This window comes from Chlorocebus sabaeus, chromosome 5 (assembly GCF_047675955.1).
Source record: "Chlorocebus sabaeus isolate Y175 chromosome 5, mChlSab1.0.hap1, whole genome shotgun sequence".
Classification (NCBI taxonomy): domain Eukaryota; kingdom Metazoa; phylum Chordata; class Mammalia; order Primates; family Cercopithecidae; genus Chlorocebus; species Chlorocebus sabaeus.
The window spans coordinates 22,119,266-22,135,846 of NC_132908.1; the positions used below are offsets into that span (position 1 = coordinate 22,119,266).

At 44.2% G+C, this 16,581-nt stretch overlaps 1 protein-coding gene across 2 annotated transcripts in view; it reads left to right on the forward strand.

Annotated features, from left to right (window-relative positions):
- PRKCB (protein kinase C beta) overlaps positions 1-15,558 on the forward strand; it is a 382,229-nt gene extending 366,671 nt beyond the window's left edge. Inside the window, exon 17 of one of the 2 annotated variants that reach the window (XM_007988069.3) lies at positions 9,583-15,558. In XM_007988069.3, the coding sequence (XP_007986260.1) occupies positions 9,583-9,741 (159 nt within the window). In that variant the 3' untranslated portion in view covers positions 9,742-15,558. The remainder of the gene's footprint in view (positions 1-9,582) is intronic. The other variant, XM_007988070.3, reaches the window with a different exon arrangement.
- Positions 15,559-16,581: the final 1,023 nt, after the last annotated feature.

Consider the following 16,581-nt stretch of genomic DNA (forward strand, 5'->3'; position numbering starts at 1 on the left):
GGGCGCCTGTAGTCCCAGCTACATGGGAGGCTGAGGCAGGAGAATCACTTGAACCCAGAAGGTGGAGGTTGCAGTGAGCCGAGATGGCGCCACTGCATACCAGCCTGGGTGACAAAGTGAGACTTCCTCTCAAAAAAAAAAAAAAGAAAAAGAAAAATTATTACAATTACTGTTTTTTGTTTTGTTTTGTTTTTTGGTTTTTGGTTTTTTTTTGGGGGGGCAGGGTCTCATTCTGTCACCCAGGCTGGAGTGAAGTGGAACAGTAATAGCTCACTGCAGCCTCCAACTCCTGGGTTCAAGGGGTTCCCCCTGCCTTAGCCTTTTGAACAGCTGGGACTATAGGCATGCACCACCATGCCTGGCCAATTTTTAAAAAATTCTTTGTAGAGACAAGTTCTTGCTATGTTGTCCAGGCTGGTCTCAAACTCCTGACCTCTCGTGATCCTCCCACATGGGCCTCCCAAAGTGCTGGTATTATAGGCATGAGCCACCATGCCTCGCCTCTTGGTGCTTTTTAATAGCTTGTTTGTTTCTGCGATAAATGTAGGAGAATGATAGAAGAGTCTGGATCTCTTGTCAAATCTAGAATCAAATCATGGTCAGATACTTAAACTCTCTAAACCCATTTTCTCACTGCACAGCAAGGACTTCATAGAGCTTTTGGGGGGATTAAAGGAGATACTGCTTGCAAAACATTTAACACAATATCTGGCTCGTAGTTAGTGCTTAACATACACTATTATTTGTCCATTTGATAATTTTTTGTGCCTGGGTCTTAGAAATGCAGTGGTGAATAAAACAGATGTGACTTTGCTCTCGTGTAGCTTACAGTCTAGATGAGAACATAGACAATAAACAGAGAATGAACATGTATTAATAATTATAGATTGAGATATACTAGATTTTATTTCTGTGAAAGAAATGAACAGGATATCTTGATACAGAATAACAGGAGGGAACAATGAGGATCCACTTTATTTGAAGGTGATCTGGAACAGCTTCTCTGACAAGGTGCCATTTAAACTGAGATCTGGAGGAAATCAAAACACTGGATATTATTTTTTTAATGAAAATTAAGAAAAGCAAGAGCAAAACGAAACAGACTTAGTATGAAACACAAAAGACCCCACTCCTACTGACTTCCTCCCTAAATAAACATAAGAGGTAAAAGATCCCTGATTGTAAGGGACCTTCGTTATTAGTAGAAAAAGAAGACTCCAGTCTCTCTTTTTTCTGCCAAAGCCCAGACCACAAATGACTTTTTTAAATGATCAAATGTGTAGGCAGCTTTGCACATCTGATTCTTCCTGGGTGGGTCCCTCCTGTGTTTGGCGGTGGGAAACTGGAAGGCATAGAAACGACCCTGCGTTTCACTGGATGTGCACATGTAAAAAAGAAAGATGTGTTTGTCTTTTTGCCTAGACTATGTAACTTGGATGTCTTTTCATTGTGACCTTCTGGTCTTGTTATCCTGAAGGCGCCCTGGTGTCTTGATGGAGGCTGGGCAGGTAGCTTCCTTGAGCCACTAGCCTCATGTCATCAAACTGGGCTGGACAACAGCAGCAGGGAGGAGCCTTATCCTCTCCTCCACCATCTTACCCTGTCCATACCCTCTTTTTACCTCCATTTCTTCTCCAGCTCTTTCCTTTCCTCCTTCTTTCTTGCAGGTCCCACTCAAGTGAAATGTCGCTTCCTCCATACAGTGTTCCTGGCCCTTCTTGGGTTCCTTTCCTCTGTGCTCAATGGCAGCACCTGTCCCATGGTCCCATGCAGTGGCCTGTGTGTGCATCTGTGTCCTCTGCTAGACCTTAAGCTCAATGGGGACAAGAATAGGTACCCTCTTATGTATCGCCAGCGTCCGGCATGCTGCTAGGCAGAGGATCTACAAGACCCAATTATTAGCCTTCCTCATTATCCCTTAGCACCAAAATACACGTCAAAGCAGCCCCTTGTTTTGGAGTTTTTTTGTTTCATTTTGTTTTGAGACAGGGTCTCACTCTGTCACCCAGGCTGGAGTGCAGAGGCATGATCATAGCTTGCTGCCGTCTAAACCTCCTGGGCTCAAGCAATCCTCCGACTTCAGCCTTCCAAGTAGCTGGGACTACAGGCATGTGCCGTCACGCCCTGAGAAGTTTTAAATTTTTTGTAGAGACAGGGTCTTGCTATGTTGCCCAGGCTGGTCTCACAGTCCTAGCCTCACTCGATCCTCCTGCTGCCTTAGAGTGTTTTACTAAGATGAAGCATGTTAAAGTAGCATCAGGCTAACCTTAACAGTTTACCCAAATACTCCCATTCTCTTTATTTCTATTTTTCAATTTCTTCCGTGATAATTGCTCTCTCATTTAAAATAGCTTTCACAGCTTCTTTTCTTATTACAAAATAATAATAATGCCTGATTGTTATGTAAATTTTAAAAATATAATCAAGCATAAAGGGGAAAAGGAAAAAGATGAAAACCATCTGTAATTCTTCTAATCTCCATAAGCCTGTGTATAAAATGTGTACAGATATTACATATACATTTGTGTATATAATTTATAGAATGGAAAGATATTGTACACACTGTTAGTAATTATATAACTATGTCATTTCATATTCTTCTACATCTTCTTTTAATTTTTAAGAGTGTTTTGCATGGTAATACATCAAATAGATGTATCATTATTTATTTAACTGTTTCCCCTATTGGTCCATAGTAGATTCCCATTTGCTTTCTCTAACGATTCTTTGATGAACGCCTTATATCTTGATGGGATAAACCCGGGAGTATAGAGGAGAGGTCAGGAAAAAACTCATGGAGGAGGTGACACTGCTCTGGAGACAGAAATGATGCACAGGAGATAGCTGGATGGATGGGGAAGGAGTGGGAGCAAGTGCTCCTGGCAGAGGAGACAGCCTGTGCAAGGGCTTGGAGTCACCTCCAAGAGTTCATGAGTGTTCCAGGAACTGGAAATATTTCAGTATGGCTGGAAGGTGTCTCAGGGGGTTGGGGAAGGGGCTGTTGACCAAGTGTCCAGGAACAGGTCCTAAATGGCCCCTTAAGCCATGCTAAGGAGTGTGGGCTTTGGGAAATGGGGAGCTATTGCAGATAAGAGCAGGGAAATGGCATAACCCGGTCAGCATCTTTAAAAGATCCCTTTAGCCGGGCACGGTGGTGCACAGCTGTGGTCCCAAGCTACTCCCAAGGCCAAGGCAGGAGGATCTCTTGAGCCCAGGAATTCAAGGTGGCAGTGAGCTATGATCACGCCACTGCTCCCCAATCTGAGCAAGAGAGAAAGACCTTGTCTCAAAAAACAAAACAAAACAAAACAAAACAAAAAAGAGATCCCTGTGGCAGTGATCTGCCAACTCCACATTCAACAGCAAGACTCTGTTATTAACTCAATGAAACAAATTAAAAGAGAAGAGGAAAAGAAAAAGAGCTTACGTGTAACAGGTCACAGATAAGCTTTTCAAACTGTCTAGATTCTTAAATTCAGGAGCGTAATTCAACAAATCAACCTTTTTACTCCTCTCCTTAATCCTGAAAGAGGTGCTTGTGGTTTAAATAACCCTATTGGTTTCTGGCCCCCATTCCTGTCCCAGGAGCCCCATTGATGTACCCTGATGACAAGGGGGTCGGATTTTCTTTTCTTTTTTTTTTTCTTGTAAGCTGAGTGAGGCTGAAGTGTTCACCCAAGACAAGCCAGAGAGGCAGGTGCAATCCATGGTGCGTTTTTAATTAGATCCCAGCCACCGAGCTGCCCATACTTCAAGGACACAGCAGGCAGGAAGCTGATCTGGGCTGTGTCTCCCAAGGGCTGACGTCTCCATTTAGGGAGCGCTCTTGAAGCTAATGGTCAGTGACAGCTCCATTTGAAAAACACAGAAACACTTAACAGGGAGGCTGTGATCTGCCAGCCCGGTAAGCCGCTGATTAGCAGGGAAATCATGCTCCCTCTGTGTCACACCCCCTTGGTTAAGCCCCGTTCTTGCGTCTCCTCTGTGCTATCTCACTTAAAGATTTCATTGTTCTCTGAGACAGGAGGGAGGGGGAGAGGGAGAGGGAGGTTGTGGAGCCGCCAGAAGCTGTTTCACTGTCTCCCATCACAGCCTCTGGGGGGGCCCAGGCGAAGCAACAGCCTTCTGGCGTGGATGGGAAATGGATGGTTTTTAAAGAAAAATGGTCCCTGAAGGTGCTCCGTGTCTCAGCTAATGTGCTTCCTACGCCGGTTGACTTGGGTTCCAACACCCAGGCCAAGAAAAACACACACAGGCCTGCCTTATAGCCACACCAGGATGCCACACCAGCAGTCCGTGCCACCAGCACCTCTTTATTGTCTGCTCCACCTCCCTTTTCTACAGTCCTAGCCACCATTCCTCTCCTGTGGATGACTGCGGCAGTCTCTCCCTGATGCCATGGCCACCAGTCTAGCTCCCCGAACCTCTGCAATCCCCACAGCTGAGGGGACTCCTTGACTTGTCTGCTGGAATTTTGAACTTATCATAAAGGAAAGCAAGTACTAAATCTCCCCCCTCAAGTAGGCTCTACTCCTCATGTTCCTCTCTCACTAAATAGCTCAGGCCAAAAATGCCAGTGTCACCAACAATGCCTCTCTTCCTCTCATACCCCACACCCCATCCATCAGCAAATCTTGTCAACTCTGAATTCAGAACATACCCCACATCTGAATGCATCTTTCCATCCCCCTACCAATCACCTGCCTTCAAGCGCCCGTCATTCTTACCTGGATTATCGTAACCACTTCCTCACTGGTTGCCCTGTTTCCATTATTGTCCCCCGCTCGTTTAATCTATCCTTGTACACCACACCAGTGATCCTGTTTAAATGTAAGTCAGGGCCAGGCTTGGTGGCACACTCCTGGAATTCCAGCACTTTGGGAGGCTGAGGTGGGAGGATCACTTGAGGATAGGAGTTCGAGACCAGCCTGGGCAACAGAGCGAGACCCTCCCACACAACCCCCATGTCTACAAAAAAGAAAAAAAAAAAATTAGTCCTGTGTGGTGATGTACACCTATAGTCCTAGCTACTCATGAGGTGAAAGTGGGAGGATCGCTTGAGCCCAGGAGTTTGAGGCTGCAGTGAGCTGTGATCATGCCTCTGACTCAAGCGTGGGCAACAGAGCAAGACCATGTCTCTAAAACAATGATATACTGTAAAAACAAAACATACGTCATCATATCATTCGGGGCTCTACATTCTCCAGCAGTTTCCCATTGAGCTGAGATGAAAATCCACTGTCCATCAGGGACATCAAGGACGCTGCTCTGGCTCGTGGTCCACTCTGTGGCCCCTTGGTCACTCTGCGCTGGCCATACTGACCTCAATGCTGCTTGGTGACTATGCCAGGTGAGCTCTGTCGGGCCCTTTGCACTTGCAGCTCCCTCTGCCTAGAATGCCTTTCCTCCTGACATCCAAAGGGCACCCTCTCTCACTCCACTGAGGTCTTGCTCAAAGGTCATTTCCTCCAAGCTGAAAATGGCATCACTCTTACTCCATCCCCTGGCCTTTCTTTTTTTTTCTTTACTTTTTTTTTTTTTTTTTTTTTTTTTTTTGGGACAGAGTCTCATTCTATCACCCAGTTTGTAGTGCAGTGGCTTGATCTCTGCTCACTGCAACCTCTGCCTCCTGGGCTCGAGGGATCCCCGCACCGCAGCCCACCTGAGTAGCCAGGATCACAGGTGTGCACCACCACACCCAGCTAATATTTGTATGTTTGGTAGAGACGGGGTTTCACCATGTTGCCCAGGCTGGCCATGAACTCCTAAGCTCAAGTGATCCACCAGCCTCGGCCTCCCAAAGTGCTGGGATTACAGGCGTGAGTCAACCCGCCTTGCCTTGGCTTTATTTTTCTTAACATCACCTATCTCTCTCTGGCACTAAAATATATATTCACATTTACAGTTACGGTCTCGTTTGTTTGTTGCTTCTCTTCCCCAGTAAAATGTAAGTTCCATGAAGCATGGATTTTGTATCATTTTCTACTAGCACAGAACCTGGCACATAGTGAGTACTCAATACATCCGTCTGAATGAGAAAATGAATAAACAAACGAATGAATCTGGACAACAGTCCTAACCACTCTGAGTTTACCCTGAGGGGTCATCCTTCTGTGGGAGTTTCCCTCCACTGGCCAGCAGAACAGACCCCAGGTCTTGCTACTGTGTCAGAGAGTTTTCATTTTCTGAGACCTGAAGCCAAGATAACAAAAACAGCAGAAGCAATTTAGCTTGGAATGACAAATAGGTTTCCTTAAGTCTGACAAGAGTCTTTTAAAAATTCAAGACTGTTTCCTTAGTATTTAAAACTTAAACACCATGAAAATGCCCTATTATAGGAAACATATGCTATCTGTCTGTAGGGATTTGGAGTAGAAAATGAGAACTAAATAATACTCGGAGCCATGGTGCGTTGATCACATACTCAGTACCTGTTGCTTGCATTCTCTCATTTTATCCTCATATCACAACCCCAATGTGATAGGAATTAAAATTGCTCCCCTTTTACAAAAGAGGAAACTGAGACTTGAAGGAATTTGCCCAGAATTGCACAGATAGTGGGCAGCAGAGTGCTGGGGTTTGAATTCAGTCTACAGACTCACTTTTTTTTCTTTCTTTGAGACAGAGTTTCCCTCTTGTTGCCCAGGCTGGAATGCAATGGTGCCATCTCAGCTCACTGCAACCCCCATCTCCCGGGTTCAAGTGATTCTCCTGCTTCATCCTTCCGAGTAGCTGGGATTACAGGCGCCTGACACCACACCTGGCTGTTTTTGTATTTTTAGTAGAGACAGGGTTTCACCATGTTGGCCAGGCTGGTCTCAAACTCCTGACCTCAGGTGATCCACCCGCCTCGGCCTCCCAAAGTTCAGGGATTACAGGCGTGAGCCACCACGCCCAGCCCCAGACTCACTTTTACTCAGATAAGAAGTGAGCAGGAGGCAGAGGCTCTTGGAGACCTCAGTCCCTTGCATGCACAGCAAATACTTCTGCTTCCCTCAACAAAAAGGCTTTGAAGAAGAGCATGCACCTCTTGACTTTTTCAATGTACCTTCACTCTTCCAGCAACTGAAGTCCAGTGGCAGCCCTCCATTTCTCATCAGTATCGCCCCAGTTGCCAACTGCAATGCTCCCTTTTCAGCAACTCTCCTATTTGACCTCTTAAAGATATTTTAGTTATACCGATGCCCTTCTCCTGGGATTCCTCTCAGTCCTTAGCTTGGCTGATACTGTTCTCTCCTGGTTCTCCTCGTGCTGTCCTAAGACACTTTAAGGGGCATTTTTATCATGGGCAAATGGAAATAAAACATCTATTTCACAGAGTTGTTACATGAATGAAAAAAGTCATATATGCAAAAACACTTGGCAAATGTCTGTTTCACTGAAAGTGCTCACTGGTTTTTATTACTCTTGTTATCTCTTTCCACTCCCCATATTCTGTGCTGGAGAAAAAAAAAAAAAAAGGTTTTTCAAGAGCTCTGCAGTGGTGCAATCTCTGCCCACTGCAACCTCCACCTCGCGGGCTCAAGCAATTCTCTCACCTCAGTTTCCTGAGTAGCTGGGACTACAGGCATGCACCACCACGCCCAGCTCATTTTTTAAAGACAGGGTTTTGTCACGTTGGTCAGGCTGGTCTCAAAATCATGACCTCAGGTGATCTGCCCACTTTGGCCTCCCAAAGTGCTGGGATTACAGATGTGAACCACCACGCCCGGCCCAGAACCTGTGCTTCTGACTTCTTCTGGTCATCACCGGGACTCTCATTGGCCTCTCAAAGTCATTGTTCGAAATGGAATTAATCATCTTTCTCAGTTTTCCCACTTTCTCTGAGTTCATACAACCACAGTCTCTGTTATTCAAACCAGAGACTTCATCCTCCCCATCCTTGTCTTCCTTTCCCACTCCATTAGTCAATCAGCCACCAGGCTGCCACCATACTTGTATTTTTTATTTATTTGTTTGTTTATTTATTTATTTATTTTGAGAGAGAGTCTTGCTTTGTCACCCAGGCTGGAGTGCAGTGGCATGATCTCAGCCCACTGCAACCTCCGCCTCCCGGTTCAAGTGATTCTCCTGCTTCAGCCTCCTGAGTAGCTGGTACTACAGGCGCCCTTCACCATGCCTGGCTAATTTTTGTATTTTTAGGAGAGATGGGGTTTCACCATGTTGGCCAGGCTGGTCTCAATCTCCTGACCTCGTGATCCACCCGCCTCGTCCTCCCAAAGTGCTGGGATTACAGGTGTGGGCCACTGTGCACGGCCACTCTGCTTGTAAAATGGAGCCAGAAACTTGGGCTCTGATGTCAGATGGACCTGATTCATCTTGCTCTGCTATTGGTTCACTGTAACGACCTTGAACAAATTACATAATCTCCCTGATCTCAGTTCCCTCATCTATAAAATGGAGATGATAATACCCACTTCATAGGGCCATTGGGAAGATTAAATAAGGTAATGCAAGTAAAGAACTTTCCAGTAAAGAGCATTTTGCACTGGCATATAGCAAATGCATCATAAATATCGACAGTCATGGTTATTATTACTACTATTACTATTATACTATTAGGTTGTGGTTACCCCCTATAGATACTGTGTTGGAAACACATAGAGCTTTTGTGCAAATGGGTTTTGCTGGCAAAGAACAAGGAACCCCAAATTAGTGGTTTGCCCCTTCTCATTAGGTGGGAATTAGCATGTACAGGTGTGAGCACTCGTGCATGCATGCACACATGTACACACAGGTATATGCACATATGTGTTATAACTCTGCCTCAGATAGGAGCCTTTTTTATATAGAAAGACCAGCAGGATGGGTGAGAAATGGCAACTATTTTCTCTCTAGAACCTGATTGCTTCACCAAACAATGGTTTGTATTTCCTCCCACATTCCTCCTTCCTAATTGAAGAGGGAGTGGCTGAATTTACCTCCCGGCACATTGCACTTAATGGTCAGTGACTGCTCCAGCTAACCAGGAGCCTCGTGGTTGCCCAGGCGTTGCAAGCATCAAACCCAGATCTTCATTGGGACCTTCCTCCATTGGCTGGAGTTTATAAATTGTGTTCTGTTGAGTTGGAAAACATCCACTGCTCCTGATTGAGAGCTGGAGGACAGCACTTTGAGGGGTCTGCTGCTATAAATACTGGGATCTCCCAGGTGATGTATAAATGGGTCATTACTTTGCATCTTGCACCCCCTGAAACATCTCAGGTGCCTTGATCCCATGTATTCCAACAGATGAGCTTGGCTGACTTCTCGGGGTGGGTTGGGGGGACATGCCACATGCCTCTGGCCCCACCATCTCATGCCTTTGCCATCCATCTCCTGACTGCCCAGAAGGACACCAGGAACAGCTCATGAGCTACAAAAACTGAAGGCCAGGAACCCAAGGTCATGCACCAAAGGTCATGAGAATTTTGCATTTTATGTTGCTCTCATTTCTGATCATTTGAAACAACCTCTCTGAGTTTCTGAAAGGGGAAGGGATTGGAGAAAAGCACACCCGATTATGCTAGGTTCTGTTTTATTTTGGCTTTTGTTTTTGTTTTTTTCCCACCCACCACAAGTTCTTTTCTTCCCCTCTCATAGTGTGGGCGAAATGCTGAAAACTTCGACCGATTTTTCACCCGCCATCCACCAGTCCTAACACCTCCCGACCAGGAAGTCATCAGGAATATTGACCAATCAGAATTCGAAGGATTTTCCTTTGTTAACTCTGAATTTTTAAAACCCGAAGTCAAGAGCTAAGTAGATGTGTAGATCTCCGTCCTTCATTTCTGTCATTCAAGCTCAACGGCTATTGTGGTGACATTTTTATGTTTTTCATTGCCAAGTTGCATCCATGTTTGATTTTCTGATGAGACTAGAGTGACAGTGTTTCAGAATCCAAATGTCCTCAGGTAGTTTGGAGCATCTCTATGAGATGGGATTATGCAGATGGCCTATGGAAAATGCAGCTGCATAATTAACACATTATCAAAGTCCTCTTACAATTTGTTTTCCGCAGCATGTCAGCTAAGTAGACCCAATGGGGAGAGAAAATGCCTGCTTTCTTTCCCTCTTTTTCTGCACTGCCATATTCACCCCAAACCATCCAATCTGTGGATAATTGGATGTTAGCAGTACTCTTCTACTTCCGGGCCTGGAGCTTGGCTTGTATCCAAGTGTATAGTTGCTTTGCCTAAGAGGAATCCCTCTATTTCACCTGTTCTGGAGGCACCAGACCTTGAAAAGAACATGCTCAAAATAAAATGTTACTTGTTATTTTTTTAAACTCAAAGTTAAAGTTATCAAAGTTCTAAAATTCCAAGAATGTGCTTTTAGACAGTCTCAGTCTAAAAGCACTTCAAGGGGTCAAAGGGCAACCAGCTTGGGTGCTACCTCAGTGTTGTAGTTTCTGATACTTTATGTCTTTGATCACTCTCATCCCCAAACTACTTGAAAAGGGCATTTGGCACCACTCCTTGAAACAACACAGTCACTCTAGCAAGGCCCCCAAAGGGCCCTGGTTTTACATTGCATTTCAAACTTTATTTGCTTTGGGGTTTTGTTTCTGTTGATGTTCAAATGCAAAAAAAAAAAAAAAAAAAAAAAGGAAACAAAGTGACTCACATTGTTACACATGCTTTAAAATATGTGTTCAAATGTTATTAACCACATTGACGACCTGCTTTGATTTAACCGAGAAGACGGCTGCGGAGCCTAGCAGACTCAGGCCTGTGGGAATGGGATTTGTCTAGATTTGTTACTGGCTTTAGAAAGCTCATTAAGTGCTCTGAAAAAGAACACCGTTTCTTGAAACAAAGATGGTTGTATTCCTCACTTTGATGTTGTTTTGCAAGATGTTTGTGGAAATGTTCATTTGTATCTGAATCTCTGTTATGTGCCATTTTTCTTCTAGCATCGAGATACAATAAAAAAAAAAAAAAAAAAAAAGAAAAGAAGAAGAAATACTATTTCAAGGAAAGCTGATCTTTTTGAAAAACGTGGACCTAAACTACAAAGTGGGAACTGAGGAGGGAACTCAGGAGAAAGGAACTAACTGTGGAGCTTTAATCTTGGCCCCAGTGTTCAACCACTCGGAGAGGCAGGGGCTGTGGCCCATTCAGGGGCTGCTGGTGGCCTGTAGTGGGGTGGGAAGACCTGGCCAGAGCCAACGAGGATATTGGTGCCCAAAGTCAAGTTTAGAGACCAGCTGGGAACATGCATGGGGCTCTTGATTTTCTTATCAAAATCACCACTCCTCCCAACTTGTACTAAATATTCTTTCTAGCAAACAGCTTTGCAAGCTCCCTAAAGCCCAAGGAAACCCTTGGGTGGGAGAAATTTCACTCCTGTCTGAACGGATTAAGACAGCAGGTGACTCCTCCCCCTCGCCTGCCGTGTCCTGCTATTCTCAGGCAGCTCTAAAGAGAATTCTTATCACAGTTCAAGTGACTTCCAGAAGTTCCAGGGCTTCTGAGAGACCATCAGGGAAATTTTACCAACTTGACAAATGTCCTTGAAGTAAGACGCCTCATCTTTAAGGAAGAATGGGGTTTGGATTTCTGCTTAGGCAAAGTCTCCTGCAGTTCATCCTTCTCTGTCCTCTTCTTGCTTCAGGCTTGGGGACCGTCCTTGCTGTCCCCACTATGGTGGCAGTCAGGACCTAAGGTGAAGCAAACTTGAAGTTCTAGCTGGCAAGTTTCGGCAATTAGAGAAGGAGGAAAATCGGAGCAAAGCCCCCTCACTTTATCATTGAGAAACTGGCATCTGGAAAGAGGAAGGAACTTGCCCAAAGTCAATCAACTGGGATAAAAACCTGGGTGTCCTGATCCTCAGTGCAGGGCACTTTCTGCTCTGTAGCAAGGCAACAGGCATCTCTGAGCCAGGCCCACCAACAGGCAAGATTTGAGGTCTCTCATCTGGTGGTTGGCTCATGATCTCATTTTGCTTGGACATGCTCTCAGGAAGATGAAAACCATGGAGAAACACGAGGCCATTGATAAATGATCTGAGACAACTTTAGAAAACAATGTAGGATGGATGGAAAGAGAAAGAGAGAGAGAGAAAGAAAGAAGAAAAAGAACAAAAGAAGGAAGGAAGGAAGGAGGGAAGGAAGGAAGGAAGGAAGGAAGTAAGGAAGGAAGGAAGGAAGGAATATAGTGTGTTTATATAATGCACTCAACATTTTCCAAATTCTTGCCATTATTTTTCAAAAGTTTAATAGTTTGCAGAAATAGATACTCAAGTCAAAGTCTCTTTTAGAGAAACTTTCCATGGAAAGTCAGAATTTCTACCACTTCCTTTTCTATCCACATTTCCAGTGCAGAAGAAACTGAGAAACAGAGCTTTTTAAAGAGAGGACAGGGCCATAGCCACAAGGGCCTTCTTGGGGGGTTAACGGGAGGTCAGTAGAATTAATAACCCTCCTTGGATGAGTGCTACTGTTCTCACGTGGCTTCAGATGCTATCAGCCTCAAAGAAATGATCTCAACAGAGAAGCTCATTCTCTCCCAACTTCTGTGGTAAAATCCAGGAGTATTTTCTCTGGGGATCTGCCCACAGGGCAAAGTCCATAAAGGCAAGTCCTGTCTGGACCTTGTGGTTATCTGAAGCATTAGCCATCACCAGCACAACAAAGGGGACAGGGCTTTCCAAGGTGGGGCTGGTCAGAAGGTAATCTTTGCTAAGATGCCCACAGGCAGGGAAAGCGAAATAGGGTTGATGAGACCAGGGGAGACCTAAAAAAAAGACAACTTTGTGTCTTCTAGCTCCAAATATGCCTGCCTTTTAGCTCACACACTGTCCTGGAGTTCTCAGACCTTTAAGGGCCCTAACACAGTTCAGTTTATACAGGGGTTCAAAAGGGACAGTGGCCCATTTGGAAGACATTTAGGATCAATGGGAATACATTCCATTGTTTTGCCTCAGAGTAAAGTTTCTGGCTCGGGGGTAATTATAAGTTGCAAAAAGGATAGAGGCATATCCCAAGTTTTCCTTTATTCCACAAATAATTACAAACAACCTACTGTGTGCCAGGCACTATTCTTGGCACTGGAAATACAGTAGTGAAGAACCTGATGAGGACCCTGTTTATTGTTGCTCTCCAAGAAATTCTCCAAGAATACTGTTTCTTGGAGAGAAATAATAAATAAACAAGACAATTTCTGAAAGCAATAAGTGCAATCAAGATAATTAAAGGATGCTAAAGTGTGACTCGTGGGGATTGGGAGAGAGATGCACAGACAATATTAAAGAGGAGACATTCGAGCTTTGCTGTGAACACCGGAAGTAACACACCGAGTGCCTGGGGGATGGAAATTCCTATAGCACCCCACAGGCTAACAGCAGACAGGACAAGACAAACAGGGCAGGTGGGACATGGTAGAGATGGACCCCAGGAAACAGCTCCGTCAGCATCTTAACCTGCTCCATTCTAGCCACGCAGACCCATGTGTACTCCTGAGACCTGTGTGTCCACCTCACTCCCCGACTCTCACACAGACACGGCAAGAATAAGGAGGGAACTCCACAGAGACATTTTACCTATCTCAGGGGAGCAGCCACAAAGAAGCAAGTCTTGTAAAAGGTGTTTTGCAAAGGAGAGTGAACCCAGCAATGAGAGATCCTTAACAGCCAGTGCCCATTAGGGGGCTAAACCTAAAGCCTGAGTGTTGATGGCTCAAATGCTCATGAGTTAGTCAATACTTACCGACCCCCTGGCCTTTATAATCTGACACAACTTTGGCTGCAGCCCGGGAATGTGCAGGGCACTAGTGAATCCAAGGCCTTCTTCTCTGGTTGTCTTGTAATAAAACAGCCACTGGGCTGTCCCTCCAGTCCGAGGGACTGAGATGAGGCCTACGTAGCAACGATGTTGTCAGGTAAAAATCAGGAACCCGCTGAAATCTTGGTCAAGCCGCCTTGCCTGCTTGTGCCTCGGTTCTCTCATATGTCATATATAGGAGGTGAGGACTCCAACTCTACCTGCCCCAGGTGGGTGTGGTGATGATGAGAAAAGACAAGAGGCTTGCAAGGACCCTGAGGAGGTTGGAGCATCATACAGATTCTTTTATTAGCCCACATTCTGATGTTCCCTGGTGAGACTTGCCCCAAACAATTGCTAGTAAATGGGAGTTAATTTCTTCCCCACCTCCCTACTGAACAAAAAAAGAAATGTCAGACTTACTAGGAGAATCGAGTTGCTCTGAGTTTATTTTGTTTTGTTTTATTTTGTTTTAAGCCTCCCCTTACACACCTTCCTTTAAGCTTTGGATTTTCTCTCAACAAACAAGAGTTGGTTGACTAGATACATGCTAAAAATGTCTTTGGAGAGAACTTCCGCCTGATAAAGACCCAATTCTAGCCTGTGGGTGGATTTTCAAGCTGACAGTGGTCAATTCCTTTCATTACGCAGTGATCTGATTTCTCCACATGGTCATTCTGCGTTCTTAGGGGCAGAGTAGATGGGCAGCAGTTCACCTTTTCCAAGAAAGAGGTCTTCTAGCCACCTGGGCTGCTACTGAATGGTTTTCTCCAGGACGCTCTACCTAATGGTTATTTCTATAACATTAAGCATGGTAATAAGTAGCTTCCAATTCAATTCATCCTAAAGCCAAAGAAAATACACCACCACACACACACACGAACACACACGCATGCACACACACACACCACTTTATGGCAATTCTTACAGAAATTCAATGACATTTCTTTTCTTACAAAATTTCCACCACATTTCTATCCCCAAACCAACATACAATGTGAAATGAAAGCTAGTACGTGGAGTGCAGCTGCTAAAAATTTTCAGCACAGGGCTCTTTCTGAGTCTGCTCATGAGACGGCATCAGCCACCCGATGACTGGCGTATCTTGGTCCTGTGTCTTTCTTCTTATGCTGTGTTAATGTATTTACTTTCCATTTGGCAGAGAGACAAGAGAGACACCTCCAACTTCGACAAAGAGTTCACCAGACAGCCTGTGGAACTGACCCCCACTGACAAACTCTTCATCATGAACTTGGACCAAAATGAATTTGCTGGCTTCTCTTACACTAACCCAGAGTTTGTCATTAATGTGTAGGTGAATGCAAACTCCATCATTGAGCCTGGGGTGTAAGACTTCAGGCCAAGCGTACGTATCAATTCTATCTAGTCTTCCAGGATTCACGGTGCACATGCTGGCATTCAACATGTGGAAAGCTGGTCTTAGAGGGCTTTTCTTTGTATGTGTAGCTTGCTAGTTTGTTTTCTACATTTGAAAATGTTTAGTTTAGAATAAGCGCATTATCCAATTATAGAGCTACAATTTTCCAAACTTCCAGAAACTCATCAAATGAACAGACAATGTCAAAACTACTGTGTCTGATACCAAAATGCTTCAGTATTTGTAATTTTTCAAGTCAGAAGCTAATGTTCCTGGTAAAAGTTTTTACAGTTATTCTATAATATCTTCTTTGAATGCTAAGCATGACCAATATTTTTAAAAATTGTGAGTAAGCTTTGCAGTTACTGTGAACTATTGTCTCTTGGAGGAAATTTTTTGTTTAAGAATTGATATGATTAAACTGAATTACTATATGCAAGTTCTTGTTTATATGTCTTTTCTTAAATGGATCATGTTACAGAGGTTACAAACTGAAGATCCAGTTTATAGCCATTAGATAAGCTTAATTTTACTCACATGGAATTTTATTTAATTAAAACCGTTGTGAACATGAAAAAATAAGATACTTTATATAAATTCCTGGACTTTTAGAGTCCCTTGAAAAAAGAAACAAAAGACTAGCAGCTCTAAGCCTATGTTTCCACATGGAAATAATTCTACAGAACTGAGAAATGCTCTCTCCTTTAAAAGCAGTGTATGTTCTCATTTTGCCACAGTCTCCACCACCCCCTATTGTCTTATACCCTCCATCCATTTCCCTGGCTGCTGTAGCCACTTGAGGTTGAGACCTCTGTCATTCATGAGTCACAGGTTTGAGGACCTGCATATTTTCTTGTGCCCTTAATCAGGGTATGTGCACAGCCATCCACTCAATGTGGTTTGTGTTTATTAAGCTTATGTATCTAGCACAAAGTACATAAGATTTTATTCCAGCCATGACAAAACTCAGGAAAGAGGCTGGTGTCAGTACAGAGAGAACCCTTTGTTTGTTGTCCATGAGGATGTTGCTATTTGTAAAATGACTTACCTTTTACTTATATTCTTCTAATTTAGCTTAGCACCTGCCAAAAAAGGGCGGGGGGTATAAGCCGTTTTTTTTGTTTTTGTGTTTGCTTTTTTTTTTTTTTTTAACAGCTTGTGCAGGGAGGCCCAAGAGAAGAGGGAGAAATAAGGGAGACTGCTTCTAAACCCTGCTGGCATGATAAGGAGCCACACACTCTCACAGCACAGTGGCACAGTACTAAATCACTGGGTGTCAACCTGATACCTTCTTCTCTGAATAAAGTCATGCTTCTGTTTTCTTTTCAAAAGATAGAATGATCCAATCTGTAGCACATGCCTTTGTAGCTGCCAAGGCTAGTGGGTAGCAGGAAAGAGCAAACCTGTTCACGCTACGTACATTATGACTCTCTACAAAGTGTATTCATCTCTTCCCTTCTTG